This window comes from Meriones unguiculatus, chromosome 4, assembly GCF_030254825.1.
Source record: "Meriones unguiculatus strain TT.TT164.6M chromosome 4, Bangor_MerUng_6.1, whole genome shotgun sequence".
Lineage (NCBI taxonomy): Eukaryota > Metazoa > Chordata > Mammalia > Rodentia > Muridae > Meriones > Meriones unguiculatus.
In genome coordinates this window covers 73,453,451-73,467,087 of record NC_083352.1, presented here as the reverse complement: position 1 = coordinate 73,467,087, position 13,637 = coordinate 73,453,451, and the positions used below count along the sequence as shown (strand labels likewise).

General features: G+C 38.8%; 1 protein-coding gene across 18 annotated transcripts in view; it reads right to left on the bottom strand.

The window, feature by feature from the left end:
* Positions 1 to 96: 96 nt before the first annotated feature.
* Ktn1 (kinectin 1) overlaps positions 97 to 13,637 on the bottom strand; it is a 95,470-nt gene continuing 81,929 nt past the window's right edge. For 6 of the 18 annotated variants that reach the window (XM_060382160.1, XM_060382159.1, XM_060382164.1 and 3 more), the window contains 7 exons: positions 13,195 to 13,266; positions 12,927 to 13,010; positions 12,686 to 12,769; positions 9,104 to 9,187; positions 6,695 to 6,790; positions 5,741 to 5,851; positions 97 to 3,766 (listed from right to left, as the gene is read on the bottom strand). In XM_060382160.1, the coding sequence (XP_060238143.1) occupies positions 5,747 to 5,851; positions 6,695 to 6,790; positions 9,104 to 9,187; positions 12,686 to 12,769; positions 12,927 to 13,010; positions 13,195 to 13,266 (525 nt within the window). In that variant the 3' untranslated portion in view covers positions 97 to 3,766; positions 5,741 to 5,746. The remainder of the gene's footprint in view (positions 3,767 to 5,740; positions 5,852 to 6,694; positions 6,791 to 9,103; positions 9,188 to 12,685; positions 12,770 to 12,926; positions 13,011 to 13,194; positions 13,267 to 13,637) is intronic. The other 12 variants (XM_060382162.1, XM_060382167.1, XM_060382173.1 and 9 more) reach the window with 3 other exon arrangements.

Here is a 13,637-nt window from a genome sequence, read left to right as displayed (position 1 = left end):
CCTCTTATTTTCTATTATATGTATTTATTTTAATATGTTCAAAGACAACAAATTCCTATGTATAAAAATTTGTAGCAAAGTAGTCCAGAGAAAACCTATAGTCTAAAATAAATTTATTAAAAACAAATTTTACACAAAAGTTGTCAAAGAGCAAAATGAGAATTAAAAAAATATAAAACAAGGTAATTTTTTTCAGTGTGTATAATTGCCAGATGTCATTTAAAAACTACTGGAAAGAAACAGTAGGCAGAAGCAGTAGCTCTCAGAATTTTGGTCTCAGAATTCCTTTAGATCTAAAAATCTGTTATTCAATGTACTAAATTAAAATGAAAAAAAAATTATTAAAAAAAAACCTTTTTCATACAACATATCTGATCACAGTTCCCCTCCCCCATCTCCTCTCAATTCCTCCCCATCTCACCACCCAACTCCATGCCCTCTTAGAAAAAACAAAAAAAAAAAGATACTCACCAAAAAAATGTCCCACAAAAAACATAAACCGTACATATAAGCAAAATATCAGCAAGACAAAACAAACAAAGAGAAATAAGACAGAAGTCTATACCACTGTATTCCACAGAGTTCATTTTCTGCTGGTCAGCCACTCCTGGGCAGGGAGGCACCCAGAAGCGTGCTTTATATGCCCAGGGAGACTCCACTGGAGCTTTTCCTTTGCCAGCGGGGATCGAGCGCAGGTAGCTTCTTGGTTAGGGGTGGGAGCTCAAGTTCACTAGCAGCGCTGGGGCTCCATCTGGCTTGAACTTGTGCACACTGCAGTCTCTGAGAGTCCAGATGTGCATCAGTCTTGTGTCTGGAAGACAGTATTTTCCCGGAGCAGCACAGGTGTCGACACAGTAAAAAAGGCAGATGGTATCTTATAAAAGTAGTTTTGAACTTCGAGACCCCTAGAAATCAAGGGTCAGGAGGATGCCAAGTGGTCTACATGTCATACTTCTGAGAACCACTGAGGTAGACGGTCCCTTAGGAAGTATCAAGAGAATGCGAGAAAGGTACAGTAGTAGCAAATACCTCTCCTTTAAAATTTACTTTTTCTAGACAATCTATTATTTTTCTCTAGCTACAATTACATACACATAGTACAGATGTATGTATGCTGGCTTGTCAGTCACAAGCCAGACAACTTAGGGTCAGGACTAGAATACTGGCTCTCCTGAGTAGCCTAGACTACAGTTTCCACATCTCTGACACTGCTATATAATGGAACTCTACCAATAAACATGAAATGGTATATTTTTCTAGGGAAACATAAAAATGAGAAAACTCTACTGCCAGTCTGTCAACAGTCTGTACTTAGTCTTCTTTGCCAATTATGGTGTCAACTTTACTCGGAACGTGTCGCTTACGTCTCATGCAGACACTCATCAGACCACACAGCTGCAGTTTAATAACCCAATCAGCACCCCAGCTCAACACTAGTGGGATAATCAGGAACTGTCCATTCTTTCATTCCTCTACTTGTGGACCAAGATAACGGAGTCTCTTATGTGAGGGTGCAACTGACAGCCTTCTCCCAGTGATCTGCTCCTCCCACACACAGCAGTCACCTCCATTGCTGGACCAGAGAAAATGCACTTAAAGGGAGATTTATTTTGCACTACGGTTTCAGTCCACTATTGACTGCCTTCATTACTTGGGGCCTGACAATTGGACATGTGGTGGAGCTTAGAACCTGTATGACACAATCACCTATCACTAGCACCACCAACTGGGCACCAGGTCTTCTACGCAGATGGGAGGGGGCCTGTATTTTACATCCATAACTTATACTATCCAGAAGAGTCCTCACGGTACTGGTCATAGCTTCAATTTGTGGGCAGCACAATTACTGCCCTCACCTGTAGTTGAACATTCAAGACAGATGACCCCTAGCCTTTAACATAGTGTCACTGAACTACAGGAAACAGATGAGCTTTCTCACATCAAGAGGAATGGGCTGCTTCATGGGCATTCCCATCACTCCCTTCCACCTCTTCATGCTTTTTGGAGTATCAACAAGTCTGTTCCCAAATATACCTCTTGTAAGAAAAGAACGGATGAACATGGGGGCCAGAAGTGTTCGAAATGGCTAGTAAGGCCTTTCACCATTCATACAACTGCAGCTCTAGGACTATTTAACCTAAGGACATACACAGACTGTGAGCACAGAGCTACAACTGCTTAACTGAACCATCACTGAATGGAAGCATAGTTACCTTTCCTGAGTGGAGAAGCTGACTAGACTGATAGACGCACCAGGAACAAAACGTCTAAAAGGATTTCATACAGGAATTCATTAAAAATTACTCAACGTCCCACATTGGGATGAGCAGTACTGTGAACATCCCGCTACTTCAGAGGCATCTTTTGCCTCTGAGTGTGTGTGGTTGCTACATGGAGGGAGGGGTGCAATTCACAACAAAAGAGGTCATTGGTGTTTTGGGATTGAATCTTGCTTTGTGGCCTATGCTAACTTCTAACTCACAATCCTCTTCCCTCTACTTAGCAACTGCAAGTCTGACAGGTGTATAGCACCAGACCTGCTTCAAAATAAAACAGCTCTCAACAGAAGGAACACAGAAAAAAGAAAAGCCTCTGTGGTAGAAACACGACTGCTTTGTCCAAGAAATGGCAATGGAGGTTGGAAAGATACCACAGTGGTTAACTGACTACTCTTCCAAAAGACCTGGACCGGATTCCCAGCAACCACGTGGCAGCTTGTAGTTTACAAGTCTGTAAACTCCAGTTCTAGGAGATCCAATACCATCTTCTGGCCTCCATGGGCACTATAAGCATATGGTGCATATACATACATGCAATCACTTATGTACACAAGATAAAAAGTAAACTAAAAAAAGGAAATAGCAATAATACTAAAAGGTACTTTAAAATTCACTGGTATATTTGTCAATTGTTATTGCCATCTGAAGAAAAGTGTTCTACACACATACTGATACGCACACCCCTTCCAACAGAAAAGAGAATGCATATGACCTATACTAGCACAGTCTCATTAGGGAAGCTAAACAGTTGTTATTTTGAAACAATAGTAATAGTAAAAATAAAGCAAAACTCTCCTCCATGGTGGATAGGACACGAATGCCTGCACCATCCTCACTGTCACCCACGCTGTGGTATTTTACACAGCCCTGTCCCATAGAAAACACAAAAGTCTAGCCAGGAAGTTATAGGGGCAAACAAGACTTGGTTTGTTTGGTGGCTGCAATTAGAAACTGGATTCTGAATGACACTGATCTAAAGCACTATTGAAACTTGTTAAAATTCAATGAGAATTAGAGTGAGTCAGTTTGAATAATAAGTGTCCCTTTATTGGTGATTACATTAGCAACAAAAAAGTGTTTCCTTGAGTTGATGTCAGAGGCAGTTACTTCCCAAATGTTAAATAAAGCAGTGTACAACATCAGTATTAAAATGTTAAATTTCACATTGTCTACACCACTTTGATCTTCTGAACAATTTAATTTAGCAAAGTAAGGTAAAAGATTGTGTTTATTTATCTTTAGGAATGTAAAGGTCTAATTATTCAAACAGTTTTATTACAAAACTAAACTCTGAAGATGTCTACAGAGTTGGCTTTTTAAAGTAATTTTTTTTTTAATTCAGTAGTCTAACAAGGATTAGAAAAGACAAAACTGTTCAGTGTCTGACAAAGTAGAAAGGGTGAAACATAAATAAGGCTTTAATTTGGCAAAATATAATACAATGCCTTCTGTTAGCTTCTAACGAATAACTTCCCAATTACTTCACTCTGTAAAAGATAAGAAAGCAATCTATTTAGAACAAAGTAAAAAAAGCAACCAAGGGGGTGTATCCCATACGTATTTCACGAGATCCACCCTGGCACTTTCAGTGACACCCAGAACAGCTCTAGAGATGGTGATCAAAACAAGAGGGGACTCTTCGGATGCAGCAGGAGCCTGTAGGTAAATATTTTAAAGTAACAACAACCCTGAGGAGTCACTTTTATTAAGTCTTGCAGGTGCGGAAGAGATGGAAACTTACAAACAAAATCTCCAAAAAACACGAGCACTGTCTAAAACCAGGAGGCAGTAGTCAATCTCATCTATAATAATTAAGCCCTTTTTAAAACTTGAAGTTGGCAGATTTGGCATATTTTATCCAATACCTATGCCACTGTATGCAAATAAAAGCTTCAGCAAATCATTAATGATGTTTGCAAAATGGCTTTAGACAGCAGTTATTCTAGAGTAGAGAAATTACAGCAAAGGAAGAAATAAACACAATGAGAAAATGACTTATTAGCAATACATGTTAATAAGTGAAATAAAAACTGACAACATGAAGGAAAAACAAGATTAAAGGATGGGATCTAACCATGTTCACAAGACAGCAAAGGAAGCTGAAGCCAGAGGAAGAGGAGGAGAAACACAAGAATTTCTCTATGACACAGAAAGCAAAGTCACCTGCCAATCTGGTAAAGAAAAGTGACAGAAACAACTTCAGGAGAATGGGAAATTGAACTCACAAAGATGAAGTCTGACATGAGACCTTCTGGTGTAACTCTAAAGACCGAGATGGGTTACTGTGTTCAATGTTCTGACAGGATGTTAGCATGGCTCAGTGGTTAAGAGCACTAGCTGTTCTTCCAAAGGACCCGGGTTCAATTCTCAGCACCCACATACAGCTCACAGCTGTCTTGTACTGCAATTCCAAGGGATCTGACACCTTCACACTATTGCACATAAAATAAAATTAAATAAATTTAAAAAAAAAGAGCATGAGCTCAGGTAGGCTATCCTAAATATAAAGGGCAACAGTCTGAGTTGTCCCTCTGTGACTAGTGTATCATGATTATTTGCGAGCAAAGAGCCTCAGAAGAAGAATATCTGAAATGTTCTCTCTACCCTACCTAGGCAGTATTATTTAAGTCATTTATAGAAAGCAAAAGCTAGATAATAAAGCTTCCATTCCCCAGCAGGAATACAAGGCATCTTTAAATGTGTTAAACTTGATCTTTCTGCAGTCATATAAGCAACAAGTGCTCATAACATGATCTAATGATTTATTATTTCTCTTAAACCAATCTTTCGGTTCAAGCAGGAGAAAGTTAGTTTCTTAGATTACAAAAGTGAACTCAAACAAAACACCAACTTAGTATGGTGGTGCCACTGTCATTCCAACACAGTGGAGGCCAAGCCTCAGCAGTGCCTGAGTCAATCACCTTAAAAAACAAAGAAACAAAAGAAACAAAAACCCCAAGCCAGTTTCTAATCCACAGAAATTATGAAACTCCATTATACCCATCTTTAGTTCTACAATAAATATTTTATGTTCTTTTCATATTACAAAGTTATGACAACTTCATTTTTAGTCCACCAATGATAAAGCTAAAAGCAACAAGTCATAAAAAAGAAAAATGTCACACAGACACTTGTCCTGAACTAGGATCAGGACTGACTAACCGGCAACTGTGGGCATCACTACAACAGACCAGCCCAGGTAGCCAAGTCACAACCAAGCTGCGCTGCAGTAACCACACTACAGTTCTTTTCCTCTACACCAGAAACCTCAAAACATGTCCAGGAGCGGAACAAAACGGACAAAGGTCAAAGCTGCCACCTGGAAACCATGAGAGGGACAAAAAGGTAGTATTTTCTTCAGTAAAATGAAAATTATCTTCCGGTGAATACATTTGTCTGTACTTCTCCCCCATTCCATTATCTATACAGAAACAGCGATACTTAGTAGCCGTGGCCCACACCTGGGATTACTTCTCCTTTGTGAGTTGTTGATTTACTTCCTGAAGCAACTGCTGTAACTGTGTCACAGTCTGATTGAGACTTACAGACATCGTCTCTTTCTCAGGAGACTCCTGAAAAGAAGGTGGAAGGGATAATAACTTCAAAAGCCTCCAAACACAAAGACAAGAATGTGCAACCAAAAAGGGAAAATGACCTGAACATTTATAACAAAAATTAGCAGCAGTAAAAAATTGCATACAAAAATGATTGCTGATTAGTGGCAAAAACTAGCTGGCACCAAAGGAAACTATATTGCATAAAATGCTGGTCACAAAGGAAATAAACCTAGTCTGTGGATATTGAAAATAACGTATTTTTCCTTTCAGAAAACAAAACAAGTATGTTATTTTAAAAAATTCTTGTCCAGCAAAGGAGAGCAGCATGCCTCCAAAGCCCCAACCACAGTTGCCATGCCCGGGGGCTTACTAGGTGCCAGAGCTATCCTCTACCAAGGTGTTCTCCACAGTATTCAGTTGGTCCTTCCATTAACCCTACAGGACAGGCGACCTAAGCAGCATAATTTACAGAAGCAGTGACGGCCACACATGAAGTTAGTGAGCAGCAGGGCACAGAGTCAAACACCCAAGTCCACCTCCAAGGCACGACGGCACAGCACCACTCCATAGACACCAGGGTTAGGGTCAGCTCTCACAGAGCTAGGGTGAAAGCGGCCAACAACAAGAATGCAGAAGATAACCTTCAGTTAAGAATGCTATACATGGAGCTGGGTTAGCTAAGTGAGAGAGAGCTTGCATAATATGCACAAAGCTGTGGATTCAATCCCAAAGTCTCCTCCCTTTCCCCAAACATGGAAGCACAATTTGGAGCCAAAGAAAGGTCTTGCACATGCTTGTTCTTCAAAGAGTTTACAAGGCAATTTAGCTTAGAAATTTGGGGTTAAAGGAAATACTCACCGTTTCTGGGGAAACATCACTGTTCTCAATAACAGCGGTGTCTCCAGCAGCTTTTAGTGAAATTTTTGAGTGGATAAAGTTCAGCGACTGTTGAGCCTGTAACAAAAGCAGGTATGTCAAAACACAGAAAGGAAATAACTTGCTTATGTATTCTGCATGAAATTAAAACTCCACTCAATGTACAACATAAGACTTTGGCCACCAAAATGAAAATTACTGCATCTCCCACCAACTTGTAAGAACGTGTGTGCACACTTTCAATAGTTCAAACACCAGAACTGCGTAAAGGAAATTAAAACTAGAAATAACCACACTGATATTTAAGTTTTAGTATGGATTACAAGTCTGTCAAATCCAACCCACAACCTGTTTTGTATACTCACATCTAAGAATGGGGTTTTACATTTTTGAGTTGTTTTCTTTTGTTTTTTTTTTTTAATTTTATGTGAATTGGTGTTCTACCTGCATATATGTGAGAGTGTTGGATAATCTGGAACTGGAGTTACAGACAGTTGTAAACTGCCATATGGGTTCTGCGTTTTGAACCCAGGTCCTTTTGAAAAGCACCTCTTAACCACTGAGCCCTGGGTTTTAATGCCTTTAATTGATTAATTTTGGTATTTCTGAAATAGCCTGGTAGCTCAGACTGGCCTAGAACTCATTATTTGACAAGGCTTATGCTGAATTAATGATCCTCCAGCCCCTGCTGTCCAAGCACTTGGATTATACGCATGCACCACCAATACTTGGCCTTTTATGTTTCTAAATATTCTAGTTTGGGGTTTTGAATGACACCCATAAGACTATGACATGTGAACCACTCACTAATCCTAAACTAGTGTGGGTCTCCTGGCTCCTAGTATGGACCCTTCCGTAAACATGTTTAGAGAAAATCAGCAGAGAACATTCTCTGAATTTGCTACAACACTTATACTGTGTGTCTTACAAAGTGTTTTGTTAACTCTTTCAGTCAAAAAATATTTATGTGCATTTCCAATTCCACCTGAGTATTCCTATTATATATAGATAGTAAATGACTGTCACCTATCACTGCCATTTCAGTCATCACACATACCATGGCCTATCTACACCTCTAAGAACCTGTTGGAATATCCTAAAAATACTGTCTGAAAAACTTCACTGCCAGGCTAAAATTACATCTTTTATATTTTGATTCATAGGTCAAAAACTTAAAATAACCTACCAAATTAAATTAATACACATCTCAGCTGTGTGTTTGTACTCTCTCTGGGCATGGAGGTGAAGACCTTTAATCCCAGCTCAGGTATCAGCTTCAATATCTTTAAGGTCAGCTGGTCTATATAGAGTTGCAGGCCAACTAATGCTACAATAGTGAGACCCTGTCTCAAAACAAAAAGAGTTTGAACTCTAACACTAACTTTCTGAATTCAAATATATAATATGAAAATTATCAAGTACTTCTCAATTCTTAAGTCTTTTGTATTAGTAACAACCATAAGCTCTACGTGTGCACTATAAAGTTACTTTTCTTATTTTTAAAGGTGGCATGATACTTAAATAAGAAACTTTTTGAAGCATATAAGAACTACTGAGATCATAACACATCAGACCTATGAATAACCTGGTAACCAAATGAAAAGAATAAAAAGTACAGTCCTAAAAAAACCATCAATTTGAATAAGAGAATTAAAAAATTTGTGCTCAGCATGGTGGCACACACCGCAGTAAGGAAGCAATAAGGAAGCAATAAGGAAGTGAAGTCACTGAGTTCAAGATCAGCCTGGGCTACACAGTGAGACCTTGTCTCAGAAGAAAGAACAGGAATGGGAAGGGAGGGAAGGAGAAGAATCACATACTGGTATAAAAAACTTAACAAAAGAAAAAAAATCTTAAAACTACAAATGTTTATACATTTTTTTCATTTATTTCATTCCATAAACAAACAGAAATGTTCTTTCTAAGTAACAACGGCAAACCTTATTTTAAAACTTTAGCAGGCTGGAGAGGCGGCTCAGCAGGTAAGCCAGAGAACAAACAGGCCCAGAGGAACTAAGGTCAACTTTTAGCACCCACATGTAGCTTACAATTGCAGCTCCAGTCACATGATCCAGAGCCTGTCCAGAGGTACTAAATAACCATGTGTTACACAGACGTACATGCTAACAAAACCCTTACACATATCAAATTATTATTTCAAAGAATTTTTCAAAAATGAATAAAAAAAAGTAAAAACCCTGACTAACTACAAATGGGGAAACATGTCAAAGTTTTGTTGTTGTTTTTTTTTTTCCCCTCCCCACAGAAAGTAATTATGCAACCAGCAGCCTACACTTCTAAGGCCCCAGGAACAATTTTACAGTGTGTTGGCTTAAGACCCATGCAGGATATAGGCTGGGGACACTGTCTCCAGGTCAAGGAGTGCCTTACCTTATGCAAATCATCAGCTACCTTCTTTCTCTCACTTTGTTCATTTTGAAGTTTTAAGCGTGTTTCATTTAATTGTGTCTTCAACTATAGAAATAAAGGAACAAAATAATTAACTTAATTTGCCTACTTATTTGCTTATGAAGGAATATAAAAGAATGAGCTCTTAACAGCCGTGATACACAATGGATTAGCTAACAGCTAACCAGAGGTACAGAAAAGCCGCAGCAGAGGTCCCACTTGCAGAGCTGAACCTAAGAGAAGCAACAGAAGGACTAGAGTTTAGTGTAGAACACCGTCAACCCCAAACCAAAGCCAGATGCTTAGAAAGAACTTTTTAAAAGTTTCTGTTCATAGTTACTAAAACTATTCCAAATTAAAAAATCCAATCAGCTTTAAAACACTCCCTTAGAGTTCTTTGAGCCAGTTGGGCACTGAGGGTTAGCTCAGTGTTTAAGAGCACTGGTTATTTTTGGAAAGGACCTTAGTTTGATGCTCAGCACCCACATACATCTGTCTTTAACTCTGGTTCCGGGGGATTCAATGCCCTCCTCTGGCTTCTGCAGGAATCAGGCATGAACATGGTACAAAGACAGACACAGACAAAATACTCATACACAAAAAATAGTAAATCTAACTTTTTTAAGAGTCAATTGTTTATTACTTTAAGCCAATGAACAATTTACAAATTCAACAAAGTAACTTTGAAAACAGCAGTGTAAGGTTGTTCTAGCCTAAACTGCACCAGTAAGAAATGTTGAGGGGTTGCATTGGCTGCTCTTCCAAAGGACCTTGGTGCAATTCCAAAGGCTCAATTCCCAGCACCCATACAGCTCACAGCCATTTATAACTCCAGGCCCAGGGGATCCAATGACCCCTTCTGGTCTTGGTGGGTACTAGATAAACAAGTAACACACAGATTACATGCACGCAAAACACTCATAGACATAAAATAAAACTTTTGTTTTAAAAAAAGGTAAGACTTGAGATAAAATTCTCAACAGCCAACTTGTCAAAAACAGGTTATAGCCCCAGTTTCCATGTATGATACCTTTCTCACAACTGTTTCAATTAAACAGAAAGGAAACTGTTCATACTGCCTTTGAAGTTAATTCCAGGCAGTAGTGGTGCACACCTTGAATCCCAGCCCTTGGGAGGCAGAGGCAGGAGGATCTCTGAGTTCAAGGCCAGTGTGATCTACAGAAAGAGTTCCAGGGCTACAAAGAAACCCTGTCTTAAAGGGGGGGGGGGGGAGGGCTAAAAAAAATTACTGATTTGGCTTCCAGTCAGAAATAACAAGTACATAAACAAATAAATAGACTGGCTCTTAAAATGGGATGGGGAATTCTCACTTAGTCAATGTATTTGGGGAACTATATTTAAATGCCTAAAGCTATTGCTATTTTTACTTAACAGAGCTCAGTTCTTTCTGGCAAAGAGCACCATCTTTTGACAACAGAACACAAAGGTGTGTGTATGGCCAAGCAAATTCATTTTATTTTAAAATAAAGCAACTATTACAATCACAAGACTAGAAAGAAAGAAAAAAAAACTGCCACTTAAAAATGTTTCCTGATAGCAGAAGGGCATCAGACAAAATATACAGATCTGATACAACTGCTGAGTTAGCTTCTAAACACCAAAATAAAAAAAACAAAAAACTCTCTAATTACAAATGAATATTCTAGGCTGGGCAATGATAGCAAATGTCTTTAATTCCAGGATTCAGGAAGTGGAGGCAGGTGGATCTTTTTGAGTGCAAAGCCAGCCTAGAGAGCTAGTTGTAGCCCACAGAGCTAGTTCTAGGACAGCCAAGGCTACACAAAGAAACCCTATCTCAAGTGTGTTTACAACTGTGGTATATCAAAGAACTGATCATTGTGATATACAGCAAATACACACACAAAACTAGTCTTATACTGCATGGGAAATGGGTAGAATTGAAACAAAGTATTGGCAAATGAAATAAGAATTTACAAAATTGGGATGTGCGTATACATGTAGACATACATATACGCGCATACGGTACTCTATATTTACTTCTCATATAACTCTAAAAACCAGTTCTCATAAGTCACTGTCATACTGTTGGGCCTCATAAATCTCAATACGCTGCAAGCTGAAGCAGGAAAATTGCTGCCAGTTAAGGGCTAACCTAGATTATATAGCTAATCTTTGTCTCCAAACACCCCAATCAGGAAGGGGGGGGGGAACAGCCAGAAGAACAAGGAAAGTCAGGGAAGGACAGAGGGGAAGGGAATAGTCAAGATACATATATGAAAATGCTCTGTTGGACTGTGTTTTTTTTTGTTTTTGTTTTTGTTTTTTTTTTTTATGCTAACCTAAAATATTTTAAAACGCTAAAGTACAAAAAAAGAAAAATTCTCAAATGTAACTGCTGGAACGAAGGGTGTCCAGGAATGAGGATAAATGGGTTAAGTAAGTTCGCCTTGTACATGTGCAGTAGTGCTAAATGAGACAACTCTCAACTAGCATGATTAATCGGGAATAAGGAAAAACCTAGTTTGTTCTTCCTATAATGTGCTCAGATCCTTAAAAGTTAGTATGTTGCAAAGTGTTAGAAATCACAGGAAGATACAATGATTATTGTATAAAACAGAAAATGATAGGTATGTCTATCTAACAGGTCAGCATATCAACGATCAGTATAAAAATCACTAAAAACTACAACGGGAATGCAAAAAACTTCATGTCTTAACAAATGTAGCTGAAGCTAGGCCTGATGGTGCAGTCCTAACTACCTGGGAAGCTGAGACAGCCTGAGCTATCAAACTCAAAGCTAACTCAGGTAATTTATCAAGACCTTATATCAAAAGTCAAAGTAAAAGGAAGAGCTGAGGACATAATTCAAAAACAAAATGATTGCCTATTATGCATAAGATCTTAGTTTTAACTCCTAGAACCACAAGGAAGGAAACCAGAAAGAGAAGAAGGGAGAGTGGACTCAGTCAGTCGGTCACTGTAGATTACTGTGTATTAGATAATAGACTGATAGTGAATACTGGCTCATATCACCCCAGCTAAAAGACTGAGACAGAAGAATCACTGTGGGTTTGAGATCAGCCTACATAAGAGACCCCGTCTCAAAAGAACAAACAGAAAGGAAATTACATTTAAAAGTTCTGAAATTTAATTTTAGAAAGACCAGTCAGAAGTTTTGGTTGGGTTATTCCTGGAATGAACAGCACACATCTGTAAGTTTCAACAAGCTTCCTCCAGGTTACAAAATTAGGAAGCCTAGTTAACCAAGATAGTTTGAAAAGATAATCTTTAAAAATCCTCCCATCTTTTGTTTCCTTATTGACCAAAAAGTAACACTGCCAAGAAATTAGGCTGCATAAAAGGCAGAAAACATTGAAATAGAGTTGGAAGCCACACATGCCATTAGGAGCTAAGAAAAGAAGAACTATCTTCGGAGACACCAGAAGAGGGAGATTATCTCTAACCTAAGGAAAGTGCCAAGCTAAGGACGGTTAGCCAAGAAAGGATGTCTGGTGTAGTCTGCACACCAGCACACGTGTCTTCGGAGCCTACTTGACACTCGGTGGAGGGCAAGCTTCTTACCAAATTAAGCTCTTCATTCTGTCTTACTGCTTCAGAATATGAATCATCAAGTTTTTTCTGCAATTCAGTCAACAGATCTTTCAGCTGCAATGAAGTTTACAGTTTAAGATTGATCTCCATGATAACCCATACTTTGTAGCTACTCCGAAGCTCTTCTACAAATAACTTAAACGGAAATACTTTAACACTCTGTCTTAACTTAATTTGAACTGAAAAGCAAATCTGAGGAACTTCTAAGTACCTCTCTGACTTCCGTCACATAAGTCGACCGTTCAATCTCTGCCTTCTCAAGCTCCATTTCCAAGTGTTCTCGTTCTCTTCTTAGCTGATAACACAACAAAGGGAAGTTAATACATTTAAATTTTCCTTTTGTGGTGGTTTTTCCCATAATGGGAACTTAAGGTACTTATGAATTTAAAACTGTATCAACTCAAATTACCCAAAATAATAAAAACATAATTATATCAGTAGACATAAACATAACCTTAAAACACTATGGAATAACATACATTCTCCATCTCTTTGTTTTCTCTTCTTAATCGCGCTATCTCTTGCTCTGAGGACGTGAAGGAGGACTGCATCTGAAATGTGAGACAACGTAAGAGAGGACCACCAAGGACCCAGGCTGCTCCCCTGGAAGCGTGAGCTAAGAGCGATACACTCAAACGGGCACTTATCTTCTGATCTACAAATGTTTGGGCCATATTCACCTCTATTCTGGGCCACAGGTTAGATATTATAGCTTAGAGCATTTTAGTTTTTTTGCTTTTTATATTTTTGGTTATTTTTTTGGAGGCAAATACAAGCCACAGTGCATCTGAGGTCAGAGGACAACCGTAGAAGTCAGTTCTCTCCTTCCACCATGTGGGCCCTGAGAATGGAATTAGGCTATCAGGTTTTAGCAGGTGCCTTTCGCCAACCCCGCTAGAGGTTTCAAAATACACCCCATACT